Raw genomic sequence first — 16,845 nt, forward strand, 5'->3', positions numbered from 1 at the left:
TTATAAATAATGCTGCTGTGAACTTTGGCATGGAAGTGTCTGTTTGAATGCCTGTTTTCAGTATATACCTAGGAGTGAAATTGCTGGATCTCATGGTAATTCTGTGTTTAACTTCCTGAGGAATAGGGCTACACCATTTTACGTTTCCAAAAACAGTGCACAGGAGTGCAAATATTTATCAGAAAAATGGTTATCAGATATATGGTTAACAGTTATTTTCTCCTATTCTGTATATTGTCTTCACTTTCTTAATAATGTCCTTTGATTGTCCCACAGAAGTTTTTAATTGATGAAATCCAGTTTATCTGTTTCTTCTTTTGTTTCTGCTTTTGATATAGATTCTAAAAATCCATTGCCTAATACAAAGTCCTGAAGATATTTCCCCTACATTTTCTTTTAAGAATTTAATACTTTTAGTTCTTTTATTTGTTATGTTCCATTTGAGTTAAATTTTTGTATGAAGTGCGAGGAGAGGGTATAGTTTAATTGTTTTGCGTGTGGACATCCAGTTTTCGCAATACAATTTGTTGGAAAGGCTGTTCTTTCCTCATTGTAAATTTTGAAATCAGGCAGTGTAAGTCCTCTAAGTTTGATCTTCACTTTTAAAGATTGTTTTTGACTATTTGGGGCCCCCTTGCAATTCCATATGAATTTGAAAATTGTTTTCTCCATTTCTGCTGAATGAGTGGACAAAAAATTTAACACAAGGTCGATGACAAATGCAAAATAACAGACAATAAAAAAGATTATGTTATGGAGACCACTGTAAGGTTCTTCCGTCACTGTTCTAGTTTGCTAGCTGCTGGAATGCAATATACCAGAAATGGAATGGCTTTTAAAAAGGGGGAATTTAATGAGTTGCTAGTTTACAGTTCTAAGGTCGATAAAATGTCCCAATTAGAAATGTCCAATCAAAGGCATCCAGGGAAAGGAAAGATACCTTGGTTCAAGAAGGCCGATGGAGTTCAGGGTTTCTCTCTCAAGTGAGAAGGCACATGGCGAACACAGTCAGGGCTTCTCTCTCTCAGCTGGAAGGGCACATGGCGAATACAGCATCATCTGCTAGCTTACTCTCCTGGCTTCTGGTTTCATGAAGCTCCCCGGGAGACGTTTTCCTTCTTCATCTCCAATGGACTCTCCACTTCGTGGTGCTGCAGCGTTCTCTGCTCTCTCTGAATCTCTCATTCTCCTCTTTTATAGGACTTCAGAAACTAATCAAGACCCACTCAAGTGGGTGGAGACATGTCATCCCCTAATCCAGTTTAACAACCACTCTTGACTAAATCACATCATCCAGGGAGATAATCTCATTACAGTTTCAAACATACAGTATTGAATAGAGATTATTCTACCTTTATGAAATGGGATTTATATTAAAACATGGCTTTTCTTAGGGGGCATACTTCCTTTCAAACCAGCACATTCCACCCTCTGGCCCCTAAAAAAGACATGTTTTTCCCATATACAAAATACATTAACGTCATAACACTATCAGAAGCTTTAAACCTTTCAGTAGCAATACAATGAAGTACAAAATTAGAGACAGTGTAAAATCTCATCAAGTCAGTTACAGGCATGGTCTGTCCTAAGGCAAAATTCTTTCCATTTGCTCTGGACCTTTGAAAACTCACAAGTTATTTGCTATCAACATAGAAAGGAGGAACATTCATAAGATATGTATATACAGTTACATAGGGAGGAAGGAACACAGGGGTCACCGGACCCATACGGTTTCGAAAACCTACAGGGCAAAGTCCATTAGATTTCAAAATCTGAGAATCATTTATCCTCAGGGCTTTAGAAAGTGGCAGTCCCACCCTTTTCAAATGCCTGCGCCTGCCTCTCTCTGAATGCAACCTTGGGGGATATTGGGGAGACCACCCTTCTCTAGGCTCCACCCTCTCCAAGCATCGGGGCCGCACCCAGGCTCTCTGCCATCTCTGGGGCACATGCTCAACCCCTCCATGTGGTGGCAGCCAGGCTCCCCACAAACCCGAAGGAATGTGCTTCACCCTCTCCAAGGTCTGAGATGGCATGACCCTTCCACTACAACCAGGTGGAAGGCCCATCCTCTGCCTTTGGGGCAAACTCAACCTCTCCACGGGCTTGGGTGGGTTCACTCTCCTGGCCGGAGGCTTCTTGACTTCAGACCTCAGCCTCCATGGTTTTGCCTCTGAAGTTATTTTTCCTCCAATGTGTCCCTTCTCTGAACCCTTTGGTCCAGACTGGCAGCAGCTCTGTTTATACAGGTCCCACAGCACTTTCGTTGGCTTTCTATGCAGTAGCCTTGCATCATGCCCATCAGACATAAGGAGTTTCCACAAATCTTTCCTGGATAACTCCATGTCCAATCCTGACTTTCACTGAAATGGCTGGCTAGTTCCACATTTGGTTAAATTCTCACACAGGGCTCTATTCTCTGGGGTCTCCCTTTCTGTAGGTCCAGAATTTTCTGGGACCTCAATTTCTGGTATCTTTTTATTCAAGAGTTCAGTTTTCAGCTTATCTCTCTCCTGTCGCATTTCACTATAAGCTGTGAGGAGAAACCAGGCTGCACTTTCGACATTTAATTTGGAGATCTCTTCTGCTAAATATCCAAGTTCATGGCTTTTAAAATCTGTCTTCCAGCCAATACCATTAGTCAACTTTGCCAGATTATCTGCCATTTTAAAACAAGGATCACCTTCCTTCCAGTTTGCAGTAACATGTGCCTCATTTCTGTCTAAGGCCTCATCAGAGGTATCTTTAGAGTCTACATTTCTACCAACAGTCTTTCCAAAGCATTCTAGGCCTTCTCTATCAAGCTTCTCACAACTCTTCCAGAATCTTCCCCTTATTCAATTAAAAAGCTGTTCCAACATGTTTGGTATTTGCAAACTGCAGCAGCAGCACCCCACTCTCCTTTAGTTTTTGGCTAGACTCACTCAGCATAATGTTCTTTAAGTCCATCCATGTTATTACATGCTTCATAAGTTTATTCTGTCTTAAAGCTGCATAATATTCCATCGTATGTATATACCACAGTTTGTTTAGCCACTCATCTGTTGATGGACATTTTGGCTGTTTCCATCTCTTTGCAATTGTAGATAACGCTGCTATAAACATTGGTGTGCAAATGTCCGTTTGTGTCTTTGCCCTTAAGTCCTTTGAGTAGATACCTAGCAATGATATTGCTGGGTCGTATGGCAATTCTATATTCAGTTTTTTGAGGAACCGCCAAACTGCCTTCCACAGTGGTTGCACCATTTGACATTCCCACCAACAGTGGATAAGTGTGCCTCTTTGTCCGCATCCTCTCCTGCACTTGTCATTTTCTATTTTGTTGATAATGGCCATTCTGGTGGGTGTGAGATGATATCTCATTGTGGTTTTGATTTGCATTTCTCTAATGGCCAGGGACATTGAGCATCTCTTCATGTGCCTTTTGGCCATTTGTATTTCCTCTTCTGAGAGGTGTCTGTTCAAGTCTTTTTCCCATTTTGTAATTGGGTTGGCTGTTTTTGTTGTTGAGTTGAACAATCTCTTTATGAATTCTGGATACTAAACCTTTATCTGATATGTCGTTACCAAATATTGTCTCCCATTGTGTAAGCTGTCTTTCTACTTTCTTGATGAAGTTCTTTGATGCACAAAAGTGTTTAATTTTGAGGAGCTCCCATTTATTTATTTATTTCTTCAGTGCTCTTGCTTTAGGTTTAAGGTCCTAAAACCGCCTCCAATTGTAAGTTTCATAAGATATCTCCCTACATTTTCCTCTAAGTGTTTTATGGTCTTAGACCTAATGTTTAGATCTTTGATCCATTTTGAGTTAACTTTTGTATAGGGTGTGAGATACGGGTCTTCTTTCATTCTTTTGCATATGGATATCCAGTTCTCTAGGCACCATTTATTGAAGAGACTGTTCTGTCCCAGGTGACTTGGCTTGACTGCCTTATCAAAGATCAAATGTCCATAAATGAGAGGGTCTATATCTGAGCACTCTATTCTATTCCATTGGTTGATATATCTATCTTTATGCCAATACCATGCTGTTTTGACCACTGTGGCTTCATAATATGCCTTAAAGTCCGGCAGCGTGTGACCTCCAGCTTCGTTTTTTTTCCTCAAGATACTTTTAGCAATTCGGGGCACCCTGCCCTTCCAGATAAATTTGCTTATTGGTTTTTCTTTTTCTGAAAAATAAGTTGTTGGGATTTTGATTGGTGTTGCGTTGAATCTGGAAATCAATTTAGGTAGGATTGACATCTTAACTATATTTAGTCTTCCAATCCATGAACACGGTGTACCCGTCCATCTGTTTAGGTCTTCTGTGATTTCTTTTAGCAGTTTTTTGTAGTTTTCTTTTTATAGGTTTTTTGTCTCTTTAGTTAAATTTATTCCTAGGTATTTTATTCTTTTAGGTGCAATTGTAAATGGGATTAGTTTCTTGATTTCCCCCTCAGCTTGTTCATTGCTGGTGTATAGAAATGCTACAGATTTTTGAATGTTGATCTTGTAACCTGCTACTTTGCTGTACTCATTTTTTAGCTCTAGTAGTTTTGTTGTGGATTTTTCCAGGTTTTCGACGTATAGTATCGTATCGTCTGCAAACAGTGATAGTTTTACTTCTTCCTTTCCAATTTTGATGCCTTGTATTTCTTTTTCTTGTCTAATTGCTCTGGCTAGAACCTCCAACACGATGTTGAATAATAGTGGTGATAGTGGATATCTTTGTCTTGTTCCTGATCTTAGGGGGAAAGTTTTCAATTTTTCCCCATTGAGGATGATATTAGCTGTGGGTTTTTCATTTATTCCCTCTATCATTTTAAGGAAGTTCCCTTGTATTCCTATCTTTTGAAGTGTTTTCTACAGGAAAGGATGTTGAATCTGTCAAATGCCTTCTCTGCATCAATTGAGATGATCATGTGATTTTTTTGCTTTGATTTGTTGATGTGGTGTATTACATTAATTGATTTTCTTATGTTGAACCATCCTTGCATACCTGGGATGAATCCTACTTGGTCATGATATATAATTCTTTTAATGTGTTGTTGGATTCGATTTGCTAGAATTTTGTTGAGGATTTTTGCATCTATATTCATTTGAGAGATTGGTCTGTAGTTTTCTTTTTTTGTAATATCTTTGCCTGGTTTTGGTATGAGGATGATGTTGGCTTTATAGAATGAATTAGGTAGCTTTCCCTCCACTTTGATTTTTTTGAAGAGTTTGAGGAGAGTTGGTACTAATTCTTTCTGTAATGTTTGGTAGAATTCACATGTGAAGCCGTCTGGTCCTGGAGTTTTCTTTTTAGGAAGCTTTTGAATGACTGATTCAATTTCTTTACTTGTGATTGGTTTGTTGAGGTCATCTGTTTCTTCTTGAGTCAAAGTTGGTTGTTCATGCCTTTCCAGGAACCCATCCATTTCATCTCAATTGTTGTATTTATTAGCATAAAGTTGTTCATAGTATCCTGTTATTGCCTCCTTTAATTCTGTGAGGTCAGTGGTTATGTCTCCTCTTCCATTTCTGATCTTAATTTGTGTATTCTCTCTTTTTCTTTTTGTCAGTCTTGCTAAGGGCCCATCAATCTTATTGATTCTCTCATAGAACCTACTTCTGGTCTTATTGATTTTCTCTATTGTTTTCATGTTTTCATTTTCATTTATTTCTGCTCTAATCGTTGTTATTTCTTTCCTTTTGCTTGCTTTGGGATTAGTTTGCTGTTCTTTCTCCAGTTCTTCCAAGTGGACAGTTAATTCCTGCATTTTTGCCTTTTCTTTTTTTCTGATATAGGGATTTAGGGCAATAAATTTCCCTCTTAGCCCTGCCTTTGCTGCGTTCCATAGGTTTTGATATGTTGTGTTTTTGTTTTATTCGCCTCGAGGTATTTACTAATTTCTCTTGCAATTTCTTCCTTCACCCACTTGTTGTTTAAGAGTGTGTTGTTGAGCCTCCATGTATTTGTAAATTTTCTGGCACTCTGCCTATTATTGATTTCCAACTTCATTCCTTTATGATCCGAGAAAGTGTTGTGTATGATTTCCATCTTTTTAAATTTGTTAAGACTTGCTTTGTGACCCAGCATATGGTCTATCTTTGAGAATGATCCATGAGAACTTGAGAAAAAGGTGTATCCTGCTGTTGTGGGATGTAGTGTCCTATAAATGTCTGTTAAGTGTAGCTCATTTATAGTAATATTCAAATTCTCTATTTCTTTATTGATCCTCTGTCTAGATGTTCTGTCCATTGATGAGAGTGGGGAATTGAAGTCTCCAACTATTATGGTATATGCGTCTATTTCCCTTTTCAGTGTTTGCAGTGTATTCCTCACGTATTTTGGGGCATTCTGGTTCGGTGCGTAAATATTTATGATTGTTATGTCTTCTTGTTTAATTGTTCCTTTTATTAGTAGATAGTGTCCTTCTTTGTCTCCCTTAACTGTTTTACATTTGAAGTCTTATTTGTGGATATTAGTATAGCTACTCCTGCTTTTTTCTGGTTGTTATTTGCATGAAATATCTTTTCCCAACCTTTCACTTTCAACCTATGTTTATCTTTGTGTCTAAGATGTGTTTCCTGTAGACAGCATATAGAAGGATCCTGTTTTTTAATCCATTCTGCCAGTCTATGTCTTTTGATTGGGGAATTCAGTCCCTTAACATGTAGTGTTATTACTGTTTGGGTAATACTTTCCTCTACCATTTTGCCTTTTGTATTATATATATCATATCTGACTTTCCTTCTTTCTACAGTCTTCTCCATACCTCTCTCTTCTGTCTTTTTGTATCTGACTCTAGTGCTCCCTTTAGTATTTCTTGCAGAGCTGGTCTCTTGGTCACAAATTCTCTCAGTGACTTTTTGTCTGAGAATGTTTTAATTTCTCCCTCATTTTTGAAGGATAATTTTGCTGGATATAGGAGTCTTGGTTGGCAGTTTTTCCCCTTTAGTAATTTAAATATATCATCCCACTGTCTTCTAGCTTCCATGGTTTCTGCTGAGAAATCTACACATAGTCTTATTGGGTTTCCCTTGTATGTGATGGATTGTTTTTCTCTTGCTGCTTTCAAGATCCTCTCTTTCTCTTTGACCTCTGACATTCTAACTAGTAAGTGTCTTGGAGAATGCCTATTTGGGTCTATTCTCTTTGGGGTGCACTGCACTTCTTGGATCTGTAATTTTAGGTCTTTCATAAGAGTTGGGAAATTTTCAGTGATAATTTCTTCCATTGGTTTTTCTCCTCCTTTTCCCTTCTCTTCTCCTTCTGGGACACCCACAACACGTATATTTGTGCGGTTCATATTGTCCTTGAGTTCCCTGATCCCCTGTTCAAATTTTTCCGTTCTTTTCCCTATAGTTTCTGTTTCTTTTTGGAATTCATATGTTCCGTCCTCCAATTCACTAATTCTAGCTTCTGTCTCTTTAAATCTACCATTGTAGGTATCCATTGCTTTTTCTATCTTTTCTACTTTGTCCTTCAATCCCATAAGTTCTGTGATTTGTTTTTTCACACTTTCTATTTCTTCTTTTTGTTCAGTTCATGTATTCTTCATGTCCTCCCTCAATTTATTGATTTGCTTTTTGAAGAGGTTTTCCATTTCTGTTCGTGTATTCAGCATTAGTTGTCTCAGCTCCTGTATCTCATTTGAAGTATTGGTTTGTTCCTTTGACTTGGCCATATCTTCAGTTTTCCTAGCGTGATCCGTTATTTTCTGCTGGCGTCTGGGCATTTAGTCAGATTTCCCTGGGTGTGGGACCCAGCAGGTTGAAAGATTTTCCTGTGAAATCTCTGGGCTCTGTTTTTCTTATCCTGCCCGGTATTTGTCGCTCGTGGCGCTCGTCTGTCTGCGGTTCCCACCAGTAAAAGATGCTGTGGCTCCTTTAACTTTGGAAAACTCTCGCTGTGGGGGAGGGTCACCAGCTGAAGCGGCTTGGGGGAGTTCCAATTCAAATCTCCCAGCCACCCGGGAATCCGCGCGTGGAGTGGGGCACCGACCACCGCTGCCAAGGGGACCGCCTGTCCAATTCTCCCAGCGGCCCGGGAAGGAGGGAGGGAGGGACTCTGGCCGCCGGCCGCCAGCCGCCCCGGCCCGGGGAAGTACGCGCCCCTCGGGTATCTCACCGCAGCGGATTCTCCCTGCCGGTTCAGCCGTTCTAGAATGGGGTACGCTGTCTTTTTGGTCTCTGTCGTGGCTCCGGGAGCTGTTCTGTACTGTTTCTGTTTTTTAGTAGCTGTTCTGGAGGAGGAACTAAGACCCGCGCGTCTTACTAAGCCGCCATCTTCTCCGGAAGTCTGTGTAATTACTTTTTGAAGAGTGCTTTGAAAACAATTGCTTTTTTCTTTCTTTGCTTTGTATATATGTTATACAGTGAAAAAAAGTTTAAAAAATAAACTTAATTTTAGAGTAACTTTAGATTTACAGAAAAGTTTTGCAAAGATAGAACCAGAGTCCCCACATCCTCTCACCCCATTTCCCCTATTGTTAACATCTTAGATTACCACATATAACATTAGTCACAGCTAAAGAATTAACACTGATATATAAGTATTTTTTTTTTTTAATTTTTATTGATAAAACCCAATTATATACAAACACGAACATTCTTAACATATGAACTTTCCATGTTTGGTGTGCAATCAGTGGCTCACGATATCATCACATAGTTGTATATTCATCACAATGATCATTTCTTAGAACATTTGCATCATTCCAGAAAAAGAAAAGAAAAAAGGAGAAGCTCATAATGTACCATACCCCTTACCCCTCCCTCTCATTGACCACTAGTACTTCCCTATACCCAATTTATTTTAACATTTGTTCCCCCAATTGTTTATTTATTTTTAATCCATATTTTTTACTCATCTGTCCATCGTGTAGATAAAAGGAATATCAGACACCAGGCTTTCACAATCACACAGTCACATTGTGAAAGCTATATCATTATACAATCATCTTCAAGAAATATGGCTACTGGAACACAGCTCTACAGTTTCAGGCACTTCCCTGTAGCCTCTCTAATACACCTTAAACTAAAAGGGATATCTATATAATGCATGAAGATAACCTTTTAACTCTTTGAAATCTCTCAGCCACTGACGCTTTGTTTTGTCTCATTTCTCTCTTCCCCCTTTCGGTCAAGAAGGTTTTCTCAGTCCCTTGATGATGAGTTGCAGCTCATTTTAGGATTTCTGTCCTACATTGCCAGGGAGCTTTATACCCCTGAGAGTCATGTCCCATGTAGAGAGGAGGAGAACAGTGAGTTTGCTTGGTATGTTGGCTGAGAGGCCACATCTGAGCAACAAAAGAGGTTGTCTGGGGGGTGACTCTTAGACCTTATTTTAAGTAGGCTTAGCCTATCCTTTGTGGGGAAAAGTTTCATATGAACAAACCCCAAGATTGAGGGCTCAGCCTATTAATTTTGTTGTCTTCACTGCTTGTGAGAATATCAGGCCTTTTCCAAATGGGGAAGTTGAATTTTCCCCCTTTCTCATCATTCCCCCAAGGGGACTTTGCAAGTACTTTTTTATTCACTGTTGGGGGGGGGGCATCGATTTATTGGGGGCATCACTCTGGACAAACCTACAAAATCTCATGCCCTATTCAAGGTTCCTTATTGTATATTAACTATACTCTAGTTTTTGGATTTCACTAGTTATTCTCTAGTGTTCTTTTTCTATTCTAAAATTTCATCTCGGATACCACATCTCATTTAATTGCCATATTTCCTTAGCCTCCTGAGGTCTGTAATTTTCTCAAACTTTTCTTGGTGTTTTGTTTTTATACTTTTTATTGTAGTAACAAATACACAATTCAGTAGTAGTGATTACATTCCCAGTATTGTGCTACCATCATCAAAATCCATTACCCAAACTTTTTCATCACCTAAAACAAAAACTCTATAGCCATTAAGCAATAATTTTCTCTTCCCCTTCCCAGTTCTCACCCCCTGGCTCCTGGTAACCTATACTCTACCATGTGTCTCTCTGAAATTTTTCTAGGTATTTCCTGTAATGAGATTATAGAATATTTGGTTTTTTGTGTCTGTCTTATTTCACTTTAACATGATGTCTTCAGGGTCTCATAATGAATATAAACCACATTTTGTTTATCCGTTTTATGTGTTGTTGTATACTTGGGTGGTTCCACTTTTTGGCCATTGTTTATATTGCTATAAACTTTGGTTACAAATCTCTATTCGAGTGCCTACTTTCAGTTTTTCTGTGTATATACCTAGAAGTAGATTTGCTGAGTCATATAGTAATTCTATTTTCAAATTTATGAGAAACTGCCAAATTGATTTCCATAGTGGCTATCCCATTTTACAATTAGGTTTCCTTTACCTCCACATCAAGGTTAGCCATCCTAGTGGTTGTGAAATGGTGTCTCCTGCAGTTTCAGTTTGTATTTCTTTGACAACTAATGATTGATGTTGAGTATCTTTTCCTATGCTTATTGGCCATTTGTATATCTTCTTTGGAGAAATGTCTATTCAGGTCCTCTATATTTAAATTGCGTTATTTGTTCTTTTGTTGTTGAGATGTAGCAGTTCTTTATCCTGCACGTTAAATATCTATCATATATATGAATAGCAGTAATTTTCTCCTCTTCTATATCTTGTCTTTTCACTTTCTTTCTTTTTTTTTTTTGTTATTAATTAACGGGAAAAAAAGAAATTAACACTTTCTTGATACTGTCTTTTTTTTTTTTTGCATGGGCAGGCGTGGGGAATTGAACCCCGGTCTCTGGCATAGCAGGTTAGAATTCTGCCACTGAGCCACTGTTGCACCATCCCTTGGTAGTATCTTTTAACATATAAAAAAGCTTTAAATTTTGATGAGATTCATTATATCTGTCTTTTCTCTTGTGAACATGCTTTTTGTATCGTATCTAAAAAACCACTACCAAATAGAGGGTTATGAAGGTTCTCCCGTATGTTTTCTTCTGAGAGTTTTATGGCTCCTAAAAGCCATTGATTGATCTAGAGTTAATTTTTGTGTATGTGCTGAAATAGATGTCCAGCTTCATTCTTTTGCAAGTGGAGATCAGTTTTCCCAGCGTCATTTGTTGAAAAGACTCATCTTTCCCAATTAAGGAACTTGGCACCTTTTAAAAAAATCAGTTGGCCATAGATGAGTAGATTTATTTCTTAATTCTCATTCTATTCCATTGTTCTATATGTCTGTCTTTATGATAGTACAACACTGTTTTCAGTTTTTGATTTCTGCTGGCTTTGTAGTAACTTTTAAAATATGAAAGTGTGAGACCTGCAAATTTGTTCATCTTTTGCGTTATTGATTTGGCTGTTTGGGGTCCCTTGCAGTTAATCTGAATTTGAGGATAAGCTTTCAATTTCTACGAAAGAAGCTGCTGGAATTTTGATAGGTATTCCACTGAATCTGTAGATCTCTTTGGGTAGAATTGACATCTTAATAATGTTAAGTCTTACTTTCCATGAACACAGGATGTCTTGCCATTTATTTAGATCTTCTCTAACTTCTTTTAACAGTCTTTAGTTTTCAGTGTACAAGTCCTTTACCTCCTTAAATTTATTTAAATTTAAGGTTAAATTTATTCCTGGCTAGTTTATTCTTTTAGGAGCTATTGTGAATGGGTTTTTTTTTTATTCCATTTCAGATTATTCTTTCCTGATATATGGAAACAAACTGACTTTTTGTGTTATTCTTGTACCTGTAACTTTTTACTAATTCTTTTTTAATCAACAGAAAAATTTGCCAGAATTATATAGAATCTTCCATGTAGCTTCATCCAGTTACCCAGTTGTTAATAATTTATCCTAATTTGGTTTATTGTTTTCTCTGACCTATTTGAGAATAAAAAAAGTGTTTTTTAAAAGCCTTATTGAATAATTAACAATTTACCACTGTATTTGCATGCATGAAAAATTAGTGTGACCCATAAACAAGGATCTTTGCTCCTGTGACCTCTTTTGATAAAATTAGCATGTTCCTGTACTTTGGCTTAAAGATATAACTCCTTATATTGTGTTTGTACAAAGACCAACAATACTGCCTTATTTTAGGTAATATTAAATACTATTGCCTGAGCTTTATCTCTTCTTTTCTCTTCATTTATTCAGGCTTCTTTAGCAACTATGCAGTCTCACCTTTGTTTAGTTTCATATAAACTCTCATAAAATGGTATTTAACAGTAATTTTCTTTTTGCAAACTATTTTGTTAAAAAAAAAAAAAAACTACAGCTACTTTTACAATTGATAGTCATTCGTCCCCACTCAGTTATGTAGCTGAGCCATAAAGCTATATTGATGTAGAACTCTTAGTTATTACTGAACAATGTTAAATTTTTGGATTCTCTTTAAAAGGTAGGAGTTTAAGACTCCTCTTAAACTCATTTTTTACAAAGTAATGAATGAGTGATAGGACCTATTTTACTCTGATATTGTAAAGATTCAGTGACCTAATAAATGCAGAGATGAGAGCATGTGACATTTCGGAGAACTTAGTATAAATGTAATTCTTCTTTTGATTTGTTTTCAACCATTTAAAACTGTAAAACCATTCTCAACTCATAGGATGAGCCAAGAACAGGGGTCAGGCCCCACTGTAGTTTGCTGAACTTCAGTATGGAGATGGGCTCTTGTATCTGGTAGGAATGTAAATTGCATTATCTTTTGTGGATAGCATTTTGTCAGTGTGTTTGAAGACTCTTTAAACAACTATATTCTTTGACCATAATGATCTCATTTTTTGGGAATTGTAACAATGTGAACAGAGGTACAAAAAGAATAGTATAGCTTTATTTATTAAAACAAAAAATTGGAAACAATTTAATCAAAAGTCAGCAAAGAAACAGTTGTTAAAATTTTTATATAACATTTATATAAAATTTTACTATATAAAATTATATAGTAAAATAATTTTCAGTCACTAAAATTCATGCTTTTGAAAGATATTTAGACAAGAAGTACTTGCTTTATGTGAAAAAGCAATATAGAAAATTGCAGTTTGATCCCACTATTTTAATAAACTTTTTTGTGTGTAGTGTGGATTGTCTAGGAATCGAACCTGGGTCTTCCACATGGAAGGCAGACATTCTAACCACTGAACTACCCGTGTACCCTCATTAATCCCACTTTTTAAAAGATATATATTTATAAATGTAATAAGAAAAGGAAATAGATTAAGTTGTTGTCCGTATTTCTGAGTGACATTTATTTGGTTCCTTCTATTATTTACTAGTTTGAAGAACTGCATTGCTGCTACAATCTGAAAAACTCTTTGGTTTATAGAAACTAGGTCAGTGACACTTTTTTTTCTTAAATCACTTGTTCCAGGATAAGAATATATTTTAAATGATATAATATTAATTTCCATTTAGAAGCAGTTTTCAAGTTCCTTCATATATTCCCAGTCATAATGTATTTTTAGAAATTTTTAATCACGTCAGCAACATCCTTTATTTTGCCTGTTTTTAATTTATACAACAGGGCAAAGTCCTTTACAAAGTTCGATGGAAAGGGTATACATCAGATGATGACACCTGGGAGCCTGAGGTTCACCTTGAGGACTGTAAAGAAGTTCTGCTTGAATTTAGGAAGAAAGTTGCAGATAACAAAGCTAAGCCAGTCAAGAAGGATGTTCAGGTATGTTTTGTCTAATATTCTGTCTGATTTTTCTGCTAGTTGAAGTAAAACAAACAATTCTTGTGTCACATTATAAAGTTATAAACTTTTATCCAGTTAAGATCATTTACAGGCAGATTATCCAGATTCTTTGTTTTACTCATCCTTCCCCACTTCAATTTTTAGCCATTTTATTGCCTTTAGGAGCTCTCCCTGATAGTAGCCAAACATAAAAAGATTGAAGGAACTCAGGTTAAGTCACATACTATATATTATCAGTAGTTTGGAAAAAGATTTGATATGGACTAGAATGGGATATTGTTAAAACTAATGTGCGAATTTGGTTTAGAGATTTTTTTCTGCGGATTTATGTATTGTTTTTACCTTGATTTTCTTATTCAGTGAATAATTGAATTAGCTTGTAAATCTTGGAAGAATTTTCCATGGAAATTTTACATTTGTAGCTTCTTTTATAGTTTATAAATAAGTTGAACCAACTTGTACTTGCTTTTCCTTTTAGTTTTTTTTCTCTTTTCATTAGAGGAAGTATAGAAGTCTATATTTTAAAGACTAAACATTGACCCACTCTCTCTCTCTAACATGAATTTTAACCGCTAACCATTTTGACCTTTGCCTTTCTTTTTTTCTTTTATTAGTTTTTTAGTGCAGTTTTATTGAGATATATTATATATTCATATACCATATATTCAACCAAATTGTACAGTGTTTCACAGTATCATCAGATAGCTGTGCATTCATCATCACAATACATTTTTGAACATTTTCAGTACTCCAAAAAAATTTAAATAAGAATAAAAATAAAAATAAAAGTAAAAAAAGAACACCCAAAACGTTTCATATCCCTCTCTCCTCGTATTATTTATTTTTTGTCTTTTTTTTCTTACTCATTAGTCCATACGCTGGATAAAGGGAGTACAGTCACAAGATTTTCACACCTTAAAATCTCTATAGTTAGTCAGTCATCTTCAAGAATCAAAGCTATTGGAGATTACAGTTCAACAGTTTCAGGTATTTCCCTGTACTCTAGTATACCAAAAACTAAAAAGGGATATCTATATAATGCATTAGAATACCTCCAGAATGACCTCTCTACTCTATTTGAAATCTCTCAGCTACTAAAACTATTTTCTTTCATTTCTAGTCCCCCTTTTTGTGAAGAAGTCCTTCTCAGTCCCACGATGCCAGGACCAGGCTTATTCCCAGAAGTCATGTACCACATGGCCAGGGAAACTTATACCCCTGAGAGTCTTGTCCCACACGGTAGGAAAGGCAGTGAGTTCACCTGTGGAGTTGGCTTAGAGACCCTTTGTCTTTCTTTTAAAACATGCTTTTATTAATAAATATTTCATACAGCAAATGAATATGGTTTAAAAAATAAAAACCCTGAATATTCTGCAAAGAAATAGTTTTGCCTTTCAATGTTTTTTTTTTTCCTCATGGGCAGGCTCTGGGAATTGAGCCCCAGTCACCAGCTCAGCAGGTGGGAATTCTTGACATTGAGCCGCCATTGGCACTACCCTTAATTTTTTTTATTGAGAAAATACATACACACATTGAATACAAATTCACACACATACATTCTATACATGGTGTACAATCAGTGGCTCACAATATCATCACATAGTTTTGTATTCATCACCATGATCACTCTTTAGAACACTTGGATCACTCCAGAAAAAGAAATAAGAAAAAAGGAAAAGCTCACACATACCATACACTTTACCCCTCCCTCTCATTGACCACTAGTATTTCCATCTACCCAATTTATTTTACCCTTTGTCCCCCCTATTATTTATTTATTTTTATCCATATTCTTTGCTCATCTTTCCATACCCTGGATATAAGGAACATCAGACACAGGGTTTTCACAGTCACACAGTCACATTGCAAACATTATATCTTTATACAATCATCTTCAAGAATCTAGGCTACTGGAACACAGTTCAACAATTTCAGGTACTTCCCTCTAACCACTCCAATATACCAGAAACTTAAAAAGGGATATCTATATAATGCATAAGAATACCCTCCAGGATAAGCTCTCAATTCTGTGTGCAATCTCTCAGCCATTGAAACTTTATTTTTTCTCATTTCTCTCTCCCCTGTATTGGTCAAGAAGTCTTTCTTAATCTCTTAATGCCAGGTTATGGCCCATGTCAGGCTTTTTATCCCATGCTACCAGGAAGAGTCACACCCCTGGGAGTCATGTCCCACGCGAGAGGGAGAGCAATGAGTTACCTGCTGAGTTGGCCCAGAGAGAAAGGTCCAATCTGAGCAACAAAAGAGGTTCTCTGGGGGTGACTCCCAGGTCTAATTTTAAGTAGGCTTAACCTAACCTTTGCAGAAGTAAGTTTTATAGGGGCAAACCCAAAGATCGAGGTTTTGGCCTATTGGTATGGTTGTCCCCACTGTTTGCGAGAGGATCAGAAATTCTCCAAATGGTGAAGTTGAATATTTCCTCATTTCTCCCCCATTCCCCTAAGGAGACTTTGCAAATGCTCCTTTATTCACTGCCCAAATTGCTCTGGGATTTATTGGGGCATCACACTAACCTGGGACAAACCAACAAAATCTCACTCCCTTCAAAATTCCATGTACTTACAGTGTTCAACTGAATTGACCATAAAAGTTAAATTAGGAAATGCACTACCCAAAATATAAATTTTGCACAAATAAACGTCTTTCCCTTTAGTCTCACTGAAGTTGAGGTTTCAAAATATGGACAATATCGTCCTTTACCCTATATTCTGATTTTCCTTAGTGCTGTCCAGATCAGTTTCATTTGTATCTCTACTTGATGTGTGATCACTTTCATCTTTTTAAACAGTTCCTGTATGGGGTACTGCTGACTTTGATAGCTTCAGAACTCTAACTCTGAGTCTCAGGTAACATATAAATACCCAAAATTTCTGGTATTAACATATAGATACCCAAAATTTCTTGTTATATACAAACAGCTCAGTATCTCAGAATTTAGAATTAACGGTTAAACCTCATGAATATATGTGGCTGCTGTAAAAGCTTACAATCTAGAATCTTTACAGTAAGCCCCAACCCGATAACCCATGCTCTCGGCTTTAGTTCACCGAATTTTTGTATTATAATTAGTCCATATGATTGAGGCATGATATTTCTCTTTTTGTTCCTGACATTTTGTTCAAAGTACAGCGCTTAAGGTTCATTCAGCTAGTTGCATACCTCACAACTTCATTCCTTCCTGTGGCCACTCAGGAGTCCATTGTATG

The 16,845-nt window shown here is 36.9% G+C and overlaps 1 protein-coding gene across 1 annotated transcript in view; it reads left to right on the plus strand.

The window, feature by feature from the left end:
- MPHOSPH8 (M-phase phosphoprotein 8) overlaps positions 1 to 16,845 on the plus strand; it is a 64,665-nt gene that overhangs the window by 1,743 nt on the left and 46,077 nt on the right. Inside the window, exon 2 of the mRNA XM_077158776.1 lies at positions 13,445 to 13,600. Within this exon, the coding sequence (XP_077014891.1) occupies positions 13,445 to 13,600 (156 nt within the window). The remainder of the gene's footprint in view (positions 1 to 13,444; positions 13,601 to 16,845) is intronic.

This window comes from Tamandua tetradactyla, chromosome 4 (genome assembly GCF_023851605.1).
Source record: "Tamandua tetradactyla isolate mTamTet1 chromosome 4, mTamTet1.pri, whole genome shotgun sequence".
Classification (NCBI taxonomy): Eukaryota; Metazoa; Chordata; class Mammalia; order Pilosa; family Myrmecophagidae; genus Tamandua; species Tamandua tetradactyla.